The sequence below is a fragment of the Cydia fagiglandana genome, chromosome 1 (assembly GCF_963556715.1).
Source record: "Cydia fagiglandana chromosome 1, ilCydFagi1.1, whole genome shotgun sequence".
In the NCBI taxonomy this organism is placed as follows: domain Eukaryota; kingdom Metazoa; phylum Arthropoda; class Insecta; order Lepidoptera; family Tortricidae; genus Cydia; species Cydia fagiglandana.
This window is the reverse complement of record NC_085932.1, coordinates 22423144-22446256: the sequence shown is the minus strand read 5'-3', so window position 1 is coordinate 22446256 and position 23113 is coordinate 22423144. Positions and strand designations below refer to the sequence as shown.

Sequence of the window (23113 nt, the reverse complement as noted above, 5' to 3'; positions counted from 1 at the left end):
CGTACACTGGTGTGAAAATACTGTTTTGAATCTAAACCGGCCCTCGTCGTTGGCCAAATTCAATAAGCCTTTATTTATTTTTTTGTGTATCTTTTTTCTCTTTGTTTTATTTTAGGGTACAGAAAGTTGTGACGCATCCGGCGAGTACACCACTGAGAGCGAAGTGGACACATCATTGACCTCTGAAGAGAGGAACATACACTCTTCGATGGACATGAGTACCTCCACTTGCACGGTCACGCCTACACACCACGCCAAGGTAATCTTTGACTAATACCACATTTTATATATCGGCTTTATGTGTTATGCGTATAATATAACCACTTCGATTACTAAATTGTAACTTCATTCTTATTAAATGAAATTGGGAATATTTATATTTTAATTGTATTTATAAAAATACTGTCCAAATTTATTAACTGACTACCGGCGGTGGTTCTTTTTTTACATTCGGTGTTAACCAAGGGGCGGTCAGGATATCATTCACCAGTTTGACCAATTTCACCATGTACTTACTGAAGCGCATACACTCTTTATTTTTGAAGGCTGCTATATATGTAATATCATTATTATTTTATGAGTTGAGTACTTCTGGACCTGGGGAAAAATTTGATTTTATAACTTTATCACAAACGAGTTAAAATGTAATCACACCTTTCACGTCACATAATACAAAGTAAAAACAAAAAAATCTACTTACCCTAATTGTTAATGAATAACAGAAGTCCAAACAAACTCCAAACATTGTAGTGTTTTTAAGCATTGTAGTACTCTTGTTCGAGTTGCATTTTCTTCCACTGATATTCCATAGAAACTACACACTACTTGACACCACTAGCGACATCTAGCGGCGAGTAGAAACATCAATATGCTAAAGTACCGTAACAACCGTATGGTTGGCGCATTTATTTAAAATACCTCTACTAGGACGTGCAGAAAACATAGATTACTTTAATAATCATCAAAATTAAAACTTCCTTTTGTTCAATATACACGTTTGACTCGAATTCCGAGTGTATGCGCAACACTAACCCACACAATTAACCCTCGGCTAAGGTTCACGTTCCTCCCAAGGTGCAACTCCGCAAGAAGCGAGGTGGCAACAGCGCGCGGCCGTGGTCCGTGTCGTGCATCTCGCAGCTCAGCGGCGCCGCCGCCTCGCTCGCGGCCACGCCCGCCGCCGACGCCATCAACAGCGTCATGTCCATATCCGAGTCCGCGCTCAACACGCTGGCGTCGCCGCAGAGGGTCACCCCGGCTAATTCTAACTCGAAGCTGCGGGGCAGCACTACTACCGTACAGGTATTGTGAAGTTGTGGGGACCTAAACAGAATATCTGCCGCTTAATTGTAAAACATGTTGTGTGCATTTGTTTTCTCGTGCTACTTTTAAACCATAATGTATAATTGTATGATACCCATGATATTGTACGATATCTGTTTAGTGTACTTTTAAAAGTAAAATAAAAATAAACAATTGTCGAATAATACAAGTTAAATTGCAATTTGGCATATCTGAAGGCGTTTGGTCATACTCTTTACATTAAACAAGATTTAATTAACGCGAAATTTTTGAAGTTATTGGAGGTTTTCAAGAAAGGATTATTTACAGAGTTTACCAAGAAATTACGCATGGTAGCGCCACTGGGGCGTGTATTTGAACCACCTAGTGACATCTAGCGATTGCTTAAATTAACAAAATTAATCCACAGTTATTTTTATTTAAATAATATATTTAATTTATTAATACTAAACATAACAAAAAACAATAACATGATTATGAACTGGTCCTGGTTGTTTTACACTAATAAATAAGATTTTATAGAATGCGTAAAGTTTATATGTAAGTAATTCGTAGTATTTGACATAGGAAACTGCAGGCAACTATACTAACGCCATCTGTTATCTTAGGGCCACGTGTCCAGCACAAACACAATGACGGAGGCGTGCATGTCGTGCGTGGAGGCCGCCGACAAGCAGTGCTGGCTGCGGCGCAAGCGGCTCAAGCTGCGGCGGCACAACGCGGCGCGCCGCGAGCGCATGGTCAAGAGCCTGTCCTTCTGCGCGCTCACGCCCGACCACGAGGACAAGCACGAGCGCAGCACGGCCAGCGACCCGGCTACTAGCAAGAAGAATAGGTTAGTGCTGCTACACTTGACAAACTCCCAAGGTTAAAGTACTACTAGTAACTAAAACGGACTAGTTCGACTCTCGTTACAGTTTCGGGTGTCTAGTGGAACTTACCAACGGAATCATTTTATTTCTTATGATCATTCGTATGGATGTATTCCATATTTAGATAACTGTTTTATCGATTAGGTACGTCTATAGCAAACAAAATATAGGTGGCATGTGCGACATACTATAGGGAGCATGCCTAAACTATACTGGAGCAACCTGTTTATTGGGAGTGAAGTGTAAATGTCAAGATTTACATTTAGGCCACAAGGAAGCAGAGCCTACTTCGAGCAAAGGCGCGTGCATGAATTGTAGAAACAGCACGTTTACTTAAAAAAAATACAGAGGGCAGTGTCAGGGGTAGGCGACGTGGGCCACCGCTTACAACCTCGCGGTCTTAATGGCCTCGTGCTCCAATGGCATAATTCGGCCACTAGAGGGCCTCGCAAAATATACCTTGTCCACGTTAAATTTTGGCCTGGCGCCGCCACTGTTATTATTACTAGCATGAAGTCTCGGTGTCAAGTTTAAGTTTTTGATACAGAAGTGTCCAACTCTCCAACGCACGCAAATTATCGGTAAATTATCTCTAACCGGTTTATAAATTGTTTAGGTTTGACACGACATCGACGTCCGGCAACGACAGCGACGAAGAACTAATCAAACAACAGCTCGCGACCATCGCCAACCTGCGCAAGAGCATAGAGAAGACGCACATCTCCTCGCGAGAGGACAACGCCATCCCCGAGCAGAACGAACCAGACATCTCGGGAGGCGTCGCTCCGAGCTTCAAGATCGGCCCCGCTGGAGGCCTGGTCAGGCCGAGGATAGCTAGAAGCATGGATCGAGAAAAGACATTCCTAGCGCTGAGTTTGGGCGACCCCAGCCAGCTGTGGGACCTCAGCATGGACAAGGACTCTGATATAGACAAAAGTGTGACGGCCGGCACGGAGGAGCATAGCTCCTTCTCGGAGCAGGCTTGGGATTTCTATCAGGTTAGTACCTAGATAATTATATTATTCATTTTTATAATGCAGAAACTAGAACTATGTAGTACAGATACGAATTGAGTAGGTTTAGATTTACATATCCATTACAGGTATATTTTCGTGTTTTGTATCTTAGAAGAATGCGAATATAAAAATTCAGATTTTTTCTCTTAGTTCTAATAGTAGCATAGGTTTTATCAATTGATAGGTATAATTTTTCTCGCATGTGACATAGTATTAGTTGTCCGTAGTTATTTGTTAACTATTTCTTCACAGGAAAAGTACAATTCAGAGCCGTATTCTGAGGCCCCAGACTCTGACGCGGCGCGGCGCCTGCTCGAGTTCGGCGACGACTATCGCGCCTTCCTCGACTCGCAGTCCGACTGCTGCTCCAGCCTGTCGGCGCAGCCCGAGCGCGACTCGCCGGCCCGCCGCCGCGACCTTCGCCAGAAGCGCCCCGTCGACACTCCGCCTCGCAAACCCAAAAAATCTATGTCGAGCGCCGAGCGCAAGAAGTCCCTCCTCGACAGTCTAGAGAGGTCCCGGAACAATACTAGCATCGAGAGCAACGACGGCGTTCGCCGCCGCAAAGCGTCCGAGAGCGATCGCAAAAATAACAAACGATCACCCGAGTTCGACCTGCTCAACGTGCAAGCGCTGAGCCGCCGCCGGCACAGCTCGAACATGACCAGCGACGAGGTCAATAGCTCCCTGGAGTACACCGAGGTCAACAACCGGCCGGACATACTCGACTCCTTGGGCCGAAGGAGAAGAAACGTCGACAAGAACGTAGAGTCGGAGCTGCAGAAAGTGGCCCTGTCGGAGCTGCGCCGCCGCTCGACCGAAAACGTGGATTCCGAGGACGACACGTCGAGCCCCAAGAAGCACAGCCGAAGGAACTGGAGCGGGGATTCCGATTCGGAGTCGGAGGAAGTGCGGTCGCTGGTGCGGCGCTCGAGCGCGCAGCTCGACGCGGCGGAGGCCATGATGGCGCGCCACGAGGCGTCGCCCGACCTGCTGCGCGCCTTCGACTACGTAAGGACCCAATTCGATACCGATCTAGATAGCAGCTACACGGAGGCGGAGGACGAGCTGCCCGCGCTGCTCGCCGCGCGCCGCCCGCCCGCGCTGCTGCGCGCGCGCCTCTGCCTCGCCGTCGCCGCTTTCTCTATCCTAGTAATAGTTTACATACATCTTCAATGACATTTGGCTTGGGCGTGTGTGATATTTATCCTTATTTATGTAAGTATACGTATTAAGTTTGCGGCGATTGTCAGTTTTAGGCGGTTTTGTGTCTCGAATAACGTTGTGCTAGTTTTAGTCAGGTAAAGACAATAAATGCGACGTATTTGTATGAGAAATTGAAGAATGTACAAATAACAAGCATTTATAAAACATTTATACTATTCTATTTCTAACAAAAAAAAACCTGACAATCGTTGCTTATGTTAACTTACTAATTTATTCATATTTAATCTACATCATTTCACAAGGACAGTATCATTTTGAATTACAAACAACTAACTTTTTTTGTACAAAACGAGTACTTACTTTTTTATTTATTTATTTTTTAATTTGCTGTACCTTCAAAGTGACACTGTCTTCCATAAGTTTTGTTTGAGTTTTCAACCTTATTTTGTTTATTTATCTCCTACTAACAGTTTGTTTGCAGTGTGATGTGTTTTGTGCATTTTTACTAACTGCCTTTTATTTTCCCTTTAAATCATCTCATCTTCTTGGTGGTTATTACTCGGTGCTAGGTATCTATCGAATACTTCGATATTTTTCATAATTATCTTTAATCAAATGATTTCTTGCATATTGTACAATGGTACAGAAAGCTTCGAAAGAATCATTCGGGGTTACCAGTGGCAATAAAACGATGAAATGAAATATATTGAAATTTCAAATTAACAACAGTTACATTTGACGATTTCGATCAATTCAGGAATGAGTAAGAAATTGCGCTTGAATATCGCCAAATCTTTTAATATGGCGATGAGCAATTAATTTATTTTAATTTACGGTTTACCTCATTTTAGAAGCGTATTCTTGTCATTGAGTGATATATCTGTACGCTTAGTTAGTAAAACTAACACCTTCGGTTGTTATCAGTTGTATAGTGGTATATATGTTTTTGTGAATAACATATCATTGACTGAACTCCGCAGTATATCTCAGTATATTTATGTAAAGATAGTTAACCACTTGTTGATTAGGGCTAGGCTGTTAATTGATTTTATTTGTGCAATTTTACAAAATGTTAAAACAATAAAGTGATTATTTTTGTGTAACAGTTTAAGAGGAATAAACGTGTCGGTTGGAAAATTAAATGGAGTTTCAGTCAATTAACACCCTTCTCTATCAACAGTTAGAGTACATATTTCTTTTCATTATCGTTCGGAGAGGTTTCATGGAAATTTTTAAAATTCTAAATTGTTTGGGCTTTTCCTACATGCTTTCCTAATGTTTGGCATTTCCTTTCTTTGATTAGTTTAGACCTGCATTTTTGTTTGATGTAACTTTTGGTTATGTTAATAGAAATTAGAAGTAACTACCTTGTAAGATAAAATTTACACTCCTTGTGTTTTTAATGGGCATGATCAAAAAATTGTAAACATTAATTGCATGTGATTTGGATTTTTAAAAAGTGAATGCTGCTTTTGCTAAAGAAGATAAGGAGTTTTGAGAAAGTGAGTTAGTTGGAATGTACTTATAATTACTTGGCTATAATTTATTTGTCTGTTTTTAAAGTTTTTAATTGTGGCACATGCACAGCTGGTAGGTATTCACTTGTAAAATATTAATTGTGCTATGTAAATCCATTAAAATAGTTACACTTCGTAAAACTAAATTAAGTACTCTGATTATAAAAAACACTGCATGGATTTACAGAGCAACTTAAAGTCGCATCGAAAGATGAGCATTGTCGTTGTTATTAATTAAAGCATTATAATCACCCAAAATCAGACGTAAATATATATTAGAACAAAATGTATGTTTCTAAAATAAAAACATTTACTTCTATGACGAACAAAAAATGGATCAGTATGTTTTTTAAATTGATTGACACGGATGCTGGGATTTTGAAGCCAATGCGCTGTCTTACGGTGCGACGTTATCGATGGAGTTGAGCGAAGGAAGTTTTTGATACGCAGACGGAGCTGGAGACGCGGTGCCGGGACAACATCAACCTGCTGGACGCCGCGCTGGCCGGCGGCTCGCTGTCGCCCGCGCTGCAGCGGGACATCAGAGGTTAGTACACTGATCGAATTTATTCTGCCCTGCTAAACCAAAGAGCCCTATCTCAAAAGAAAATTCATTGCTAACTTATACTTTAGTTCATATTACTGAGAATTCCATTTTCGAAATCATTTGTTTTTGAGATAGCGCTATTCGGCTTAGGAGGGCAGTATCGTACGCGGCGTGTCATCGTGAACCTTGCTGGAACGCACGAAGGTTGATATTGGCCTGTAGCCGCGCGCGTCAGTTGACGTCTTTGGCGGTCAAAATGTTAAACTGTCGTGAGACATACTAACATTGAATAATTTTACGGTTTAGACTCACTTGTTTTACTTGTTTGTTTGTGTGCGAATGACTATAAACAAGTGAGTCTAAACCCTAAAATTATTCAATGTTAGTACACTGACCATATAATGGTTTGCCGAACGTGTAAATGGATTCACATGAACTGGTTGGGCTGGAATCAGGGTTCTAGAGTCAAAGTAATTTGGAACTTCTTGAAAAACAGTAGTTACATAAATGGCAGCGCCAAAGGTCGTTGACGTCGTGGTAGCTTCAATTACCTTTGAAAATAGCAAGGAGCGCAGTCATTATAAGTCCATGGATAGGTAGTTTGTAAGGTCAAATTCACAAATATCTTTACAGGCCAACGTTTCCAAAATATTATTACTAGACCTTGTTGTCAGCGTCGTAGAAGCGTGTAAATACAGTTTTGGAATGATATTTGGTAACTATGCTGTACAAGAGTTAAAAAAAACTAGAAGCCCTTAATGTTCCAGAAACATGGCGGATCTGACTATAGGTACCTACCGATTTATACATTCACTTTAGTACGTGTCTATAGTTCTGAAAAACTAGATCTAGAATAGAAAGACTGACACGCTTTACCACACTTCTATCCCGACTTGAGACCTTAGGCCTATACAACTAATATATGTAGGTACTTATGGAACTTCAAAGTAATTAGCAATTGATACTTTGACAGCGTGACATGAAGAAACCTTATATCCAAAAATCTGAATGTTCACAATGTATAAACTTCCCGAGATACAAGGTAAAACTCATTTTTAAATGTCTCTGATGCGTACCCATGTAAATGCGTGAACGTTGTTCGATTAAAAAACCGACCGCAGTGTCGCTCCAATTCGGACCGAAACAATGAACCATGAATAAAATCGTATCTTATTTCTCGCAAAAATGCGAGCGGTAGGGGCCCGATTCGGATTTTGAAATAGACATCTATTAGATATCTTTTAGACATCACCAAGCACCAAGATACGATAACGATATGTTTAAGATCTAACCTGTCAAATTTGACATTTGCGCGATTCTGGAGATACTCTTGAACGGTTTCCACAGGATATGACTTAGAGATCCAAGTCACATCTAATAGATATCTTACTCTATCTAACGTAAAAGTGACATTGGTTGCCCGAATTGCGCTGCAAAAGAGAACTAGTTGATATCTAAACTATAACGTACCTAGAATGGATCTAGTACGTGTCGTCTCTTGTGAATATCTTGAAGTTCGATTACGGCAGTAGGTGGCCGGTTGCGGTTTCTTTACTCAGGTTGCGACCGGTTTCCGTACGTGTGCATCATGCGGTGTTTGCGGGCCAAGAAGCTCCGATATTTGCACAGGATAACGTTGGACAAGTTTATTATTTCTCATTAAAGACTAGAACTACTAAGGATCATATGTATGTGTATGTACATAAGTATAGGTACATTTTTTTTAAATCATTTATTTAGGCCTTAATAAAACATTTTATTAAGAATTTTTGACACAATACATAATACATCTTAAATAATTACGTAATCATCTTAAATCATTTATTTACATACAATATATATACAGTGGTACTACTAAACGAAATTAATAACTAGCTTAAATCTAAAATAGGCCCCTGAGGCATTGTACCAAGGATGTTGGCGGCATTTCCTCGCTGTATCGCAATGATGATACGTTGTGCGAGGTAGCCGCCAGCTCTTCGGTCACCAGTTACGTCAACCAGACGCTTCGCGATTTCTGCGAACAACTTATGCGTGCTGGGACCCCATGGACCTAGAGTATAGGTGCATAATTAACTTCTCAAAAATATGTCCCATAGTTCTTAAATCGCTGACATAAGACATATTTTTGAGTATGATATGTGCACCCATATTTTTACACTTGATTGTACTCAACGATCATTTTGGACATTACTTAATCCTTTTACGACGGTGTATTTTTTTCTGAAATTCAGCTAGCAGTTTTTTAGCATGGTATTTATTTACTGTTACAACTTGCGAATTAATACATCCAGTGTATATCCAATTAATGTCGTGGTCATACGAACATTTAATCCCTGTACCAACCAACCAAGGTTTCTCCACGTTTGGCACCGGTTTGCCTCGTCGTCGCCCCATTTTATTTATGTACAGAAGAGACAGAATTGTATACTATACTCTAGTAAAAAATATACACTGAGAGAAAAGTACAACAAAAATACACTTAGAATTACAAAAATAAACTTAATCCGGGGACAAGGAGAGTTAACTGATAGGAACAAATTGCTTTTGCAATTTCTATTAGTTCTTGCAATTTCTATTATCTTTTTGTTGAAATTATATTTGGGATTACTGAGCTGTTTGTAGAAATAAATAAACTTTACAGAAATAGTGAATCGTCCATAATTATTACTAAAACTTCATTTTTTTCCCCCAGTACAGAACTGTTTTTTAATTCCTGGTGATGATTTTTCTCTCAGTGTAGACTGCCTTATTTTAAAGTTGCGTTCCTCCAATATAAAACATTTCCAATTTTTTGCTCGTCTTTTATACAGGGTGCTCAATCATCTTGTATTTTTGTACATATTCTTCGAGGAGTAATATAATATAATCTACTACTATTAAAACCCTGCAGGGGTACTGCAACATACAAATTAGTACTAAATACTAACCAGAATATTGTTTGCTAAATAAAAACCTTCCCGTGGCTATGTACTAAGATGGCCTCAAGAGAGCTCAGTCCTTTAGATTTTGCGACAAAATACTCATAATAGGAATTTAACTTTACTGAGTATATAATACTAATGTAATGATGAACGTTATGATGAAATCAAGGTGCCTTAGTAAAACTTTTATTCCGAAGAAAAGCACATTATACCCTCGTATTATACTACCGTCATTATTGGTCGGTCTTTTGTCACAAGGGCACGAACACTACGGGCAGATATGATGCAATGCAGGTATAATAACACATCAAATAACCACTGTCAAACAAGTCAAACGAGTCTCCCTTTGATTCTGCAAGTTTTGCTTCCGTTTCATAATACATAGTTAACAATCTACTACGTCTACCAATGTGAGTAGACTAATTGCGAAATTAAAAGCAATCGCGGAACGAAGGGCTTCGGTGACTTGCGATTAATACCTACCTACACTGATTTATCCCTTCCTTTAACAGGGTTGTCAAAACGAATTGTCGGAAAGATGTTCAACTAAGTACGACAAATAAAAAAAATATTTCATAATCCGTTGGTTTTTTTTGCCAACCTATTGTTAAATCTGCATCGTTAGCGCATACAATAGTGTTCCTAGTTTCACAAAATTGCATAAACAATGAAGTATACTTTTGTGCTTAGTGCTTACAAAACACAGAGATTAGGTTAGTTTATCATTCCCGCGATTAAAATCTAATTATCACCACATCTCTAACTACAGTACACCTTTGACGTATATACCTATAAATATAAACTGCATTGATCACGATCAGAAACACACCTAAGCCCTTTTCTGCCGGCACGACACAATGAACCGTTATCGCCTGTCAACCCTATCGTCTCCCGGAAACGCCACGCGGGCGAGGCGGGCGACCAAACGGCCGGCCCGTCTATTTCTGCCAACGAAAGCGGAACGGTCCCGCTAAGTCCGAAAGAGAGGACACTCGTGCATTTTGTTTCTTTTTACGGCGTTTTTAATGGCGTTTATTTATGTTTGTATCATGTATGAATTACTGCATATAGATTACATATATTGCACATTTTGCGCTCGGCCGACTACACATTTATTAGAGATATCTATTTAACAAATAAAATCAACCAACATAGCGGTCTATGAAATATTGGTATGTAGTTTCAAAAAGGGACCTTCTTTTGAAATATAGTTTGCTATTAAAAAGGTTATTTATTTACATATAAGTGGTTACTAAAATAGTTTAAGATACGAGCGCAGGGGTAGACGGCTCCCTCTATTAATTTTACCTCCATATCTTTCTAGTATCTTGCTTTACAGAAACGGCAGTTAAAGTTCCATAAATAGTTTCTGTAAAAATACATGTACCTACACTATCGGTAGCTAGCCTATTATCCTTCTATTGTCTTACTTGCTTTCTTAAAATAACTACTTAGTTAAAATACTGCGGCGACAGTAGATTTATTGTTCTGAAAGTACGTTCATTTTAAACATACTTTGTTATGTAGTTAGTTATGTAATATGTATGTAGGTACGTGTAGTAATCAATCTTTAAATCACCTCCGTTTATATATTACTAGCGACCGCCCCGACATCGCACGGGTTACAAAAAACTTAACAAATTATACACCTACACCTTCCTCAAGAATCTAAGTGAAAACCGCAAGAAAATCCGTTTAGTAGTTTTTGAGTATATCGCGAACATACATACAGACAAACAGACAGACGCGGCGGGGGACTTAGTTTTATGAGGTGTAGTTTTATAAGTAGGTACATTCTAGGTTCGAATGTAATGGCTCCTCTACACGATGGGCCAACGCCGGCCACTCCAAGGGACGCATTTATGCATTAGAGGGAGCATGTGATATAGGTATCTCATTCTACCGCATGGCTGCGTCCCTAGGAGTGGCCGGCGCTGGCCCATCGTATAGAGGAGCCATAACGAGAACAGAAATACATAGGAACACCTTCCTAAATGACGTAATCTTATTCCTATTAAGAGCCAGTTTTTCCAAGTGTGGTACGGAACACCGAATTCCTTGTTCAGAAAATGGCCATGTAAATTAAAATTGCAATCCCCGCTCTGACAATAGCAAGTCGTTTGACGTCAACAGCTATAATCACTTTGCTAAACACCCACTTTGAACAACACAGTCAAATCCTAATTTAATGTGCATACTTAACACTGATGACTCCACACAAGCTCTTTCTGCATTTACAAGTGTAACCTAAAAATCTATTTGCCGATGCCTACTTTAAATGAACACATATGCTATGCAGACAAAACTATGCTCACATAAAGTGCATTCTTAGAACTAGCACACGGAAATTTACTTTACATATACAGTATTCTTTTGTCTTTTGTTCTGCATTCAATTCAAGTATAAGTAAATTATGTAAGGCTATACCTACTCAATCTGAGGTGTTTCATGGCTGTAACTTTCCGTGGCGTAGGTATTTAATATGTTCTTATAACATAAATCTAGGCAGTATGTGTCAAAAGTGTAATATAAACAATCGAGTGTCAATACGGTTTTTTATTATTCACTTGATCATAAAATCACGTTTACCCATGACATCATCTAGCTAGACACGTTAAAAAGTAATACAAATACTTCAATGCACAGATGATATTGTGCAGAGACATTTTTGATCTCAGTGCTGATTTGATCTCGTAACTGCTAACTTGAGTTATTAAATTAATTTGCTATGTCATACAAAGTTTTACTGGTTATTCAAGAATTTAGAGGACCTCGCATTCGGAAAAGTAAGTAAAAAGTTACACGCTCATAACATAATATTATGTATTTCGTTATTCAAATTACTCAAGCGGCCAATCATGATAACAAATAGCATTCGAGAATGAAATCAAGAATTTCCGGATTTCTTACGGTATTAGGTAACAGTTGAACCAACATTGTTTTAGACAAAGTTTGCTCATTAAAATACTGTATGTAAAATACTTGCGCAACATGGCCGCGTAGTGCAGTGCATTCTTTGGCATTGCCGCCAAAACAATCGCTTTAGTAAATAGATCTGATATTTGCAGTTGGCGAAGACACAAGGCCAGAGCCATATCTACAGAGCTGTAGCTGGCAAGCGACACATGTGTTATCGTTATCGCGAAATTATTCGAGACTAACGACTTTTCTTTATCGCAACAGGAACTCGTGCATTCGAAACACATGTACACAACAATAGACTTAAGTTATATTTTTATAACTCGAGGTATTGACAGTTAGTATGCCGTCAATTGCAATTAAAATACGAAGTCGTGATCAAAGTGCCTGTCCATCGATAAGCATTCTAAACTAAGGATAATTGTATGGAATGCAGGCCATACACGCATCCTTAAGACGCTTCAAAAGGCGACGTAATTGCTATGGCAGACACGTTTGAAACACCGCTAAGCTAGCCATATTAAAGCTACGTATAGTTAGCTATGTTTTGTAAATCGACTGCATTTGTTTTGAATTTGAATACATTGTGTAAAATCAAGGAGCTTCGTTTTATATTCGAGCTTAGTTTCCCTTATTAAAATGTATTCCGACCGCTTTATATAATATAAGCTGTCTAGTCTTTGTTGTTCATTGAATAAATACCTATACATAAGTATGGCCTTGTTTCAGTAAGTTGAAAAATGATTAATTTATAGGTAACTAATGAATATATTTTTTACTTCAGACAAAGAAAAGTCACGACCTCTCACCTCTATTGTATTTGCTCAATGTGGTACCTACCTACGAAACCCAATCGCTATAATCAAAGTATGAATTACCTATACACTTCTTCGAAGGTGTTTTCCGCGCATCAAAAGGCGATTTCATACTTACTTACATTTGATCCAATGTTGTTAGTATCAGGATTTAAAAGCGCTTTCATGGCTGTACCGTTTGCTGTTTTATGAGAGGGTTTTTTGGAGTGAGTTGCTTCAAGCGCTGAATTTCCGAGTGGTTGGGAGTACTAACAGTAGATCTACTACATGGCTCGCGAACGGTCGCGTTCATCGCTACGCCGGACCAAAGTCGCGGGTGTTCGTTCGTGTTTACAATTCGAACAAGCGTTTTTACCGAGTGTTTATTACTAAAGGTTTTATTTTATTTTCACATCTATTGTGACCACGATCTTTGCGACGGTTAACCAATCAATGTTTCTGAATTAAAAGAAAACGTGTAAATTTTTCCTGACAATAATAATAAGAGAAACTGGATGCGCACGAGTGGTTTACACTTTCGCTCGTCAGTGTGTTGCGTTTTTAATGAGAGATTGCATTGCCCTAATTTTGGAACTCTATCGGACCAACAATCAACAATTATTTATTGTTGTTTTTCCATGTTAAAAGTTACAAAGGTCTGATGGACCACTTACAATAAGACTTGAATTTAACATCCGTCATGCCTAAATAGCAGTTGGAAGCTTTTACATTTAACTTAAAAAGAACCTTGAATAGGTATTTTATTGAAGTAGACTTCTCCACCTGTATAAATTACGATCATCCTTGCACTGGGAACGCAATTGCTCTTGTAAACATTCTGCTATCGGACCCACGTCGCTTTAAACAAACTGCAGTATTCACGCGGTATTTAGATACATTTACAAGATAAGGTTTTGTACGGCTGTAATATTATGATGATTCTGGATTCTCGTTATCTTTGACTATAAGTAGGTTTTATCATCTTTACATTTATCGTCTTACCTAGTAAGATTGCATTCACGAGTTCATAACTCTATTTTAATGGAATTATATTAGGTACATTAAATAGCTGCATAGCATTTCAACTAAGTACCTAGTCATAGTCAATAGGTACTTAGTGACAAAGTTTCTTAAAAAAAAACCGACGAATAAAGTAATCCGCTCACACTGATTTTTTCGTGACATCAGTAATAATCAGTATGTACCTATTACTAAATTAATACATATAGTCATCGAATGACGCCATAATCATAATCGGCAAGAAAACCTGTGTTCTATTATGTCTTAAATGAATGAAATAACTTGAAACAAAAGACTGATATAAAATTGTAGATAACTACGCTATTACTGCATTATCTAATAGATTAGGTCATTTATTGATTACATTTACCAAATGTCATAATAAGTAATTAAATTACGTAATCTATGGTATCAAAAAAACTAGCCTTTCCTGATTTTATTATATCAATTAATTCTTAATCTGGAACCAGTGAGGCAGTGTGTCATAATTATATAATACTAATTAATAATAATCGCTATAAGCTGTTAATGCTCAATATGACTCGTATGTTTTCGAGTGGTACCCGCGAATTTGCGTAATAGGCAGCTACAGAGTAGGTACAGATTTTGGCTCTTGTATCTAATTTGAACGTAATGTAGTACATCATGCTTGTAATGTATTCGTGTGACGTAACTCTCCATGTAACACTGACTCAAATTGATAGAAGGCAGACACCATAAATTGACGCATATCAAAAGTACATTAGCGCATAAAGAAATCATATGCATAGGTACTATGACTTGCACTAACGCATATCGCATATTATAATATGGCGGCGCTAATGACATACTTCTAGGTTTGTGAAAGTTGCGGTTGCATCATTAAGTTGTATTTTATGGCCATTAACTGGTAAAAGTGTCGCTTTATGCAAAATAAAACTAAAGTAAAACTTGCTGAGGTTTATACTGCCGTATTTTAACTTCAAGGTATTCACAAGAGACGACACGTACTAGATCCATTCTAGATACGTTATAGTTTAGATATCAACTAGTTCTCTTTTGCAGCGCAATTCGGGCAACCAATGTCCCTTTTACGTTAGATAGAGTAAGATATCTATTAGATGTGAATTGGATCTCTAAGTCATATCATTCAAGAGTATCTCCAGAATCGCGCAAATGTCAAATTTGACAGATTAGATCTTAAACATATCGTTATCGTATCTTGGTGATGTCTAAAAGATATCTAATAGATGTCTATTTAAAAATCCGAATCGGGCCCATTATCGGTATTCATTTAAGATAAAATGCAAATTTAAATACCGAGATAACAGTTAATAATTGTACATAATTCAATCTTTATAATCATAGGCCTTTTTCTTTGTATGCCCTAAAATATTTTTTATATCGATTAAAATTATGAAAAAGTTGATAATATCTCCAAAAAGGAAGATGTTCTTGCAAATACACAAGAATCTCTTATGATGCGGCTTCAGTATACATTTAAACATAATAAAGCACTCTACAGCATCTTTAGTCTGGGTAGCACAGTTCATTGTTCTGAACCTTAAGCATGAGAGCACAGACACTCCTTAAAAGATCGCATAAATCTGCGCGCGCCATTTGCATTAACGTTATATTCATGTGAAGCCATGTCGCATGACTCGCATAATCCGAAAAATATATATTATAAATACTACACCGGTTTTAATTTTAAGATTTTAAAAACCTGGTGAAAGGATCGATTCTGCAATTCACTTATATCCAATTAAAAACGGTATGAACATTTGTCCTTGATCAGTTATTTAAACGCAAGGTCAATTAATTATCAATGACTGTTATTGTAGCTCTTTTATCGCCGATCTAATTCACATTAGCTACTTGTTTAATTGTCTCAATTTATATGTTACTTTCATGCACTAACTTCTATTAGGTAATGTTAATATATTACTGCAATAAAGTAATCTTCCTACTCCTTCTACTGTTTAAATTTTTCTATGATAGCCTGTTTAATTAATATTAAAAGTGTTCGTCACATCTGTCACTAGAAATAAAGATAGAAGAATGCAGCAACTCTTGGGTCAATGACAACTTGACAAGCAATATACTTGTTTTATTTAAAAGGTACCCAAGTTTATGTTCAATGTCGATATATTTTTAAGATATTATACGTAACAGTAACGGTAAATCAAAAATAATTCTGCCAGAATTCAATGTCCTCTTATCAAAGCTAAGATCTTTGTAACGTATGGCTTCCACATGACACAAACAGGAATCATTTCTAATGCTTATCGAAAGTAGTTAGGGCTGGCTTGCCCTGTGAGTTTCACTGCAAGGTACCCTACACATGCCACCTATGAGTAATTACTTGTTACGGGCGCTATCGGCTGTCGATCACGGGGAAAAAGGAAACGAAACATGGTGTAACGGTTACGGAAATGATTGGATCTGGCTATCTAGCTAGACCAATGATAGGGACTGAAATACAGCAATCAGTACGTGATAGCTACTTACATTTAATTTTGATTTTACGTCAAGATCAGAATTTGCCTTTACCAAATACGTGTATCCACAATTTGCACGCATTAAGTTCACATCTTGATGATTTTACTTCGAATAACATATTATAAGTACTTAATCTTTATAGTACAGCATTACAAGAAACGAGGTTGTCATTGAACCTTTTTGTTGGATGGGCAAATGTATTATTACGCTTGACGATTACCTACTGTTGCTGTTGAGCTCATGAGGTGAAAGACCGGTTGACTCAGACCTATTCATGCAACTTTTTAGTCAAAACAAGTTTTTAAAGTATTCGACATCTGAGAATCCCGTTTCTTAGTTGTAGGTATTTAAGTCACATTCATATTGTTTTTTTTTAAGTATTTGTAAACGAAAAAGACGAGGTGATAGGTAATGACGCTGGTGATGAGGTGATAGGTATTGTTGGAATATTATTGTTGGATCTTTCTCTCTTATCGATCTCATCCAACATAAGGACAAGAGAAACCCTTGTAGAGTTCTTGTAGGGGTCTTGTCCTTATATTGTATCCTTGTATTCTAATATTGTTTATTTTGTCCCGTGCAAAATAGTACCCAACATGACATCACCTTATAGATACTTGAGTGGATTTGATATGTTTCTATCGACTGACTTCTATTCCCTCATTGGATTGCGGTCATTTGAAACATCACTTATTCATTTTATTAGGGTTAACACTAACTAGTCCTCATGAAAAATAATCATAATCACTCACAGCTTCATTAATTCTATTGTCCTTTCTGCTGGCGATAATGTGCCCTATTGTGATGTGTTTACAGGCTATAATTAATTTGGCCCGTGAGTAAGTAGCTAACGGTGTATCAGACCAGATAATCTAGTTCATCTGTACCGCTATATCTAGACATTCCTGGTTCCCTTTTTTGTGTTGATTTCTTTTAATTTTCTATAATGGATGTTATTAGAGATAGCTTGTTTATGTTTACCTTGATCTAGGCTAGGTAGCTTTGTAGGTACCTAGTACCTACTAACTAATCAATATCAAAATAAAATAAAAATATACGACTGTTAATTATAATATAATTATCTTAAACCTTTCTCGCTTGTTATAAAAGTCGATTACGTATTATATAATTGACTATTTCGATCAAATTACTTAAATAATGCCATACTTAAAGTGTTATTTAAACAAGGTGAAGGTTCTGCTTTCTAAAAAACATTCGATGCAAAAACATGATTGATAGCTTTTTGAATAGCCCTTAATCAGAATGTAATCGAAGATGCAAAAAACACATAAAAGAAACAATACAAAGCGTGTGTTGAATACGAAAATACTTTAGAAACACGTAATACCCACTGTATAAATAGAAATGACTTTAATATTGAGATGAATGGTGTTATTTCTCGAGCTTTAATTACAATTTAACCAGATAAAACAATCGACATTGTGTCAAAAAAAACGAAAGGTGTATCTTTTCTGACGTAACAATCGGAACATCTAACTCGCGGTCAGCAGTCTTAGATAACGATCATTAATTCAATTACAGAGAGATCTTTGCCACAATTGTGGGCGAAACGGCCTTTTTCTCAAATTGCATCATGCGCTAATGATAGGTTGATATGATTGGCGTGATAGGCGGGCGTGGAATCAACTATATCATTATTACAGTTTATAAGTGACCTGATCTGACCAGAAACTGGAACAAATATCGAAAATATTTAAGTATCTTATCGATTTTCTTAAAAATATAGAGATCGCCGCCAGCGACACTTATTTCATATGGTGATTTCAAAATATAGTTTTCACAAATTAAATAAGTAGTTTGACTTGAATAAAATGGTTAAATTTTAGCTTCCTACTGGAATGTTGCTGTGTACAGGGTATTTTGCTTTGGCAGTGAAGTCGCTAATCAAGTGCAATAGTCGATTAGGTGACCATAAATGCAGCAGTACCTAGCCAATCAACCACAAAAATTACATACTTACTAGATTTCTAGACTAAAAGGCAACTGTACGTGTTTATGATTTTAGCGCTCAGAGACTCACTTGGCACCTATATTGTGAGTACTCGTACAAGTGAGACGATGTTTTTTTTATATGTCAGCTTTGTTTACATTCAAATCGCGTTCTCAAAACATTGTACTTGGCTGCGAGCTCGTCACCTAACCTTTATATTCGAAGGTCAGACTTACATCAAAGTAGGTAGTTAAAATTTATAAATAATAGACAAGTTTTCAAAAAGTTTTCCGACTCGCCATCGTCGGACGTGTTGACTATGTGCATGACTGTGGTCTTGGGCTGTATCAGTTATTTTATTTTGGATTACTAAAATGTCAATGATTACAATTATGTCGTACCTATCAAATGGAATATTTGGTCACATTAGACACGACTTTTAGTTTCTTCACCACACAGTGCGTGTGCACAATGTCAATATCTGACCATCGATTACGCATAGTACCTGTATAAAACATGTGTAGCAAATCGGTAAACAGGTGACGTTCTGCGATTAGTCGCAGTCGTGTCGTGTCGCAGAAGGGCGTGAGAGTGAGCGACGCTATTGTTGATTTAAATCGAGCAATTCTATTCAAATCTGCGTCGATATCTTGTCAAAAATTGTAACGGTTGATTGATAGTTTGATAGTAACCACACCGATGGTGTAATAGAAATGATATCGTTATCACGACAATTCCGATAATATCGGCCGTAGCACGGTCGCATTTTTATCGCCTGTCACCATGCCTGTCACGTTCTAACAAGTATGTAAGTGCACAAGTGACAGGCATAGTGACAGGCGATAAAAAATGCAACCATGCTGCCACCGGATTAACCTTAACAGAGCTAACGTTAACTGATTTACGAAAATGCTTATGACTGAAAATAATATAAATTTTAAGTTTGGTCCAATACTTACCTATCTACAATTAGATCCTATATGTATACATTGCAATTAAAACCTTACAAGGTATCCATAAATAATGATAATGTCTCTAGCTAAACCAGGAAGTGTATCAATGTGAAGTTGTAATATATTACACACATTAATCTATAGACTGGACTGAAAGTGAAGTGATGAAGTAACAATTAGTGAAAAGATAGTGTTGTGATACCTGTGATATCAAAATGAGTCTATCTGTCGCCACTACGGCAAGCAACACTGACGAAATTGGTAAGTTACAATAGAGGAATAAGCAATAACTTTCAACTATTAATCGTATACTTGCTTTTCATACTTTCCACTACAAACAAAGGCAGGTAGAATCTGTGAAGTTTACTAAATTTAGTGGCGGCGAAGTTTCTAAACCGCCTTGGGTCATCTGTCTCATCTGATCTTATTTATATTTAAGAAATCAATGCCGTTTGGATTATACAGTAGACACATAGGCCGGTCGCAGTGGAAATAATGTAAATATTTACAGTTACAAATTTTAGGTAACGACTAACGAATTTATAATAGTAAGCATTACATTTTCCGATTCATTGCGACTACGTATTACCTACATTTGCCGATGTAGCCGGATTAAAACATGTTCAAACCTTTTCGTTCCACACCCACGTAGATAGCATGATGTTGATGTCATACCTGAGTTATACCTACATAGGACAAAAGTAGCTATGAGTACAGAAACCGTAAGGATATAGACGAACAATTCGGCCATTAAAAATGTCGTAGGCGGTTATCATCAGGAAACCGGCTTTGATATGTGTATATATATTGTCCTTGTGGGTCTTTAAGGTCAAGTAAGCGTAGCCTGATAAATATTTATTAATAAACGCACTAGGTTAATCTAGTACCGTTCAACCCTATTTCACATAAGTGGTCCGTAATCTTGGAAGTGCCTGACATTCTATCACAACGATAATTTCGAAATTGCCAGCTCCCGGTAGTGGCTACCGAAGTAAACCAAGCAAAGGCATGTTGCTATTGCTATAGCAATTTTCTATGGCCAGGCCGTATGCTCGTATGTTCTTATAGGTGCGCGAGCGCGAGAAGATCGAGTTCTTGAGAAATAACTATAAAAAATAACTGCATTACTGTTGCCAGGGAGATTTTGGGATTATACTGAGCAACTTTTACTATGGGACCAACCCCGAAAAATATCGCGAAAAATATTTACCCTCCCATAGAAAATGGACCAGCATAATGTACACAGCGAAATTCTTTTTCCTTAGTCCTCCTTGGCAACGAGAATGCAGTTATTTTTTTAGTTGATATGGATCTTCAGGTCATAATGTTACTCTTAAATGCAGTTATTTTTTAGCCATCGCGTATGTAATCGTAAAGTAATTTAATTAATAATTAAACTGGTTCGCCTAAGCCTTCCCTGCTCGGCAAGCGATAGAACGATTCCCCAGCTTCGTTCTTGACCTAGGCTAGTTCGCCTACGGTCTGCCCACGCCTGCAGCCTGCCTGGCACTGTTTTCTCTAGGTCTAATTATATCGTTAGCATGTTAGATACGTTTATTGGTTCGTGGGTGCTAATGCTAATGAACGTGCAGATTGTATTTTAATTCAATTTATTTATATAATATATATAATATAATATACTTTTGCACCGGAAGCGATAAGGAACGGGTTTTGACGGATAGTTACTTTCGTAATTATTTAAGATGTATTATGTATTGTGTCCAAAATTATAAATAAAAAAATATAATATATAATATAATATTTAAGAATATGATGCATACATTTTGGAGTTCGGTTGTTAAAGGTAATACAGAGCCGTTAAATATAATGAACGACAATCTTAAACTGCCTGATACTTCGATGAAGTTTGAATTGAATAACATATTAGAAGTAACATATTCTGTATTAGCAAGTTGTATTCAACGGAAGTCCTTAGATATATAGAGGCTGTAAATAGTCAAGACCTTATAGAAACATTTCCACATATCTTAGTAAATAAACGGAAAACACGGGTCCATATAAATAAAGTAGGAAATTGCCAACTCTGGCGCAACAGGAAATAGAAAATTTATCGTAATTAATTAAGATCCTTCAAATGCCAAACGTCTTACTTTAAAAGCAGAAACTCTACCACCACCACCACTACCACCACCACTACCACCACTACTATCTACTACCACCTGCGCAGATTTAAAATTAATAGCTATTTATTTTTGCTTTTTATAAATATTGTATAAAATATATCATATAACGACACTCAAAAGGACGACGTAATTTTTAAAGCCCTTTAGCTTATTACTTAGTATATCTCTTGGAAATTAGTATAAGACTGTTACGCTTATCTTATGAGTGCAAAAACGTGTTATACATCATGAGTACTTACCTATGCGATAATAGATCAACAGATCTCATTCCATCACATCAAATCTTAATTTCCAAAATTAGCGATGCAGTAAGGCAGTAGGTCGCGACGCGAGGTAGTGTAGTATTTAACACTGGCAGCACCATGTATTCCCATTTGATGAGTCTGGTTTACTGCGACCAGCATAACTTTACCCTAAGAATCTTAATAAGTATCCATAACCAGAGGCCATCCTTGCACTGGTACTTTCAAGGATCTACTAAGGGAGCATCTGGAATAGGCCAGCCGTTCGATCATTATCTCGCGCAGACGTTGTTGCAACACTTGCGCTTGCGCAACGACTCGCAAAAAAGTCGTTACAGACAGAATGGAGATTTACTGCCGATTTTCAATCGTTTGTTTATCTAATGTCTAGAAAGATTTAGTCCGATAGGCTATAATGGGGCTACAGTTTGCCTAACCAGTTTGCTTCAGTACTTACTTAAAATAGTAAAACAAACAATCAATGAATATCATCTTCCCACGCAGACTAAAGTCGCGGGCAGTAGCTGGTATATTATATACTTAGTCGGTTGACCTACTATATAATGTATGTGGTTCAGTAAACTGATTTAATTCTGCTATTGTCTCTATTCACCCATTGTTGCGTTGTGTTGATTGTTATTTGCTACCTCAGAAGTGAACGAATGCAACTTATTGTCATTAATCAACCATTGACGTAACTGAAACAATTGCAACTGAATTAACACATTTGATCGGAACACTATCTCCTCCTAGCCTAGTTATACATAGATCGTGCAGGAATAGCGTGTAAGCAAAATGAAATCATGCCTGCCTCTCAAGCCAGGTGTTCAGCTATAGCGCACACCCTGCTGTTTCCTCTACACCCTAATCATATTTTCGTGGGTATATTTCATAGAATGGGACTGGAAAATTAAAAATAAATAATCTGTCCAGAAACTGCAAGTACCTATGACGTATTCACAAGAAAGGAAAATCCTCTCCGCAGGGTGCTACTTATAATAAACATTAATAGTGCAAATACAAATCAAGCTAACCGCCAATAGTTTTATTTGTTTTAATGCCAAGCGTTTAAACATCTAAAACTGAAAATAAATAAGTTTGTTTTATTTCAGTTCAGTATCGTCACCGAGCCTGATTACTTATGTGAGCGAAGCCAATTACCTACTCGCGTTTAATCAAGTTATTCGACATTCTAGGTCAATATCTTGACCCGTATTTGATAACCTTTGCTACACCAAATACGGAATTTGGTCATAAATCGCGT

The 23113-nt window shown here is 37.6% G+C and overlaps 1 protein-coding gene and 1 long non-coding RNA gene across 2 annotated transcripts in view; one reads left to right on the top strand and one right to left on the bottom strand.

Moving 5' to 3' along the window:
- Nucleotides 1-23113, bottom strand: part of LOC134667791 (uncharacterized) — a 537524-nt gene that overhangs the window by 17479 nt on the left and 496932 nt on the right. The window lies entirely within an intron of this gene.
- Nucleotides 1-23113, top strand: part of LOC134667756 (nuclear anchorage protein 1) — a 180180-nt gene that overhangs the window by 146043 nt on the left and 11024 nt on the right. The window contains exons 10-15 of the mRNA XM_063525177.1: nucleotides 116-259; nucleotides 1075-1302; nucleotides 1911-2137; nucleotides 2791-3172; nucleotides 3443-4201; nucleotides 6325-6421. Coding sequence (XP_063381247.1) covers nucleotides 116-259; nucleotides 1075-1302; nucleotides 1911-2137; nucleotides 2791-3172; nucleotides 3443-4201; nucleotides 6325-6421 — 1837 coding nt within the window. The remainder of the gene's footprint in view (nucleotides 1-115; nucleotides 260-1074; nucleotides 1303-1910; nucleotides 2138-2790; nucleotides 3173-3442; nucleotides 4202-6324; nucleotides 6422-23113) is intronic.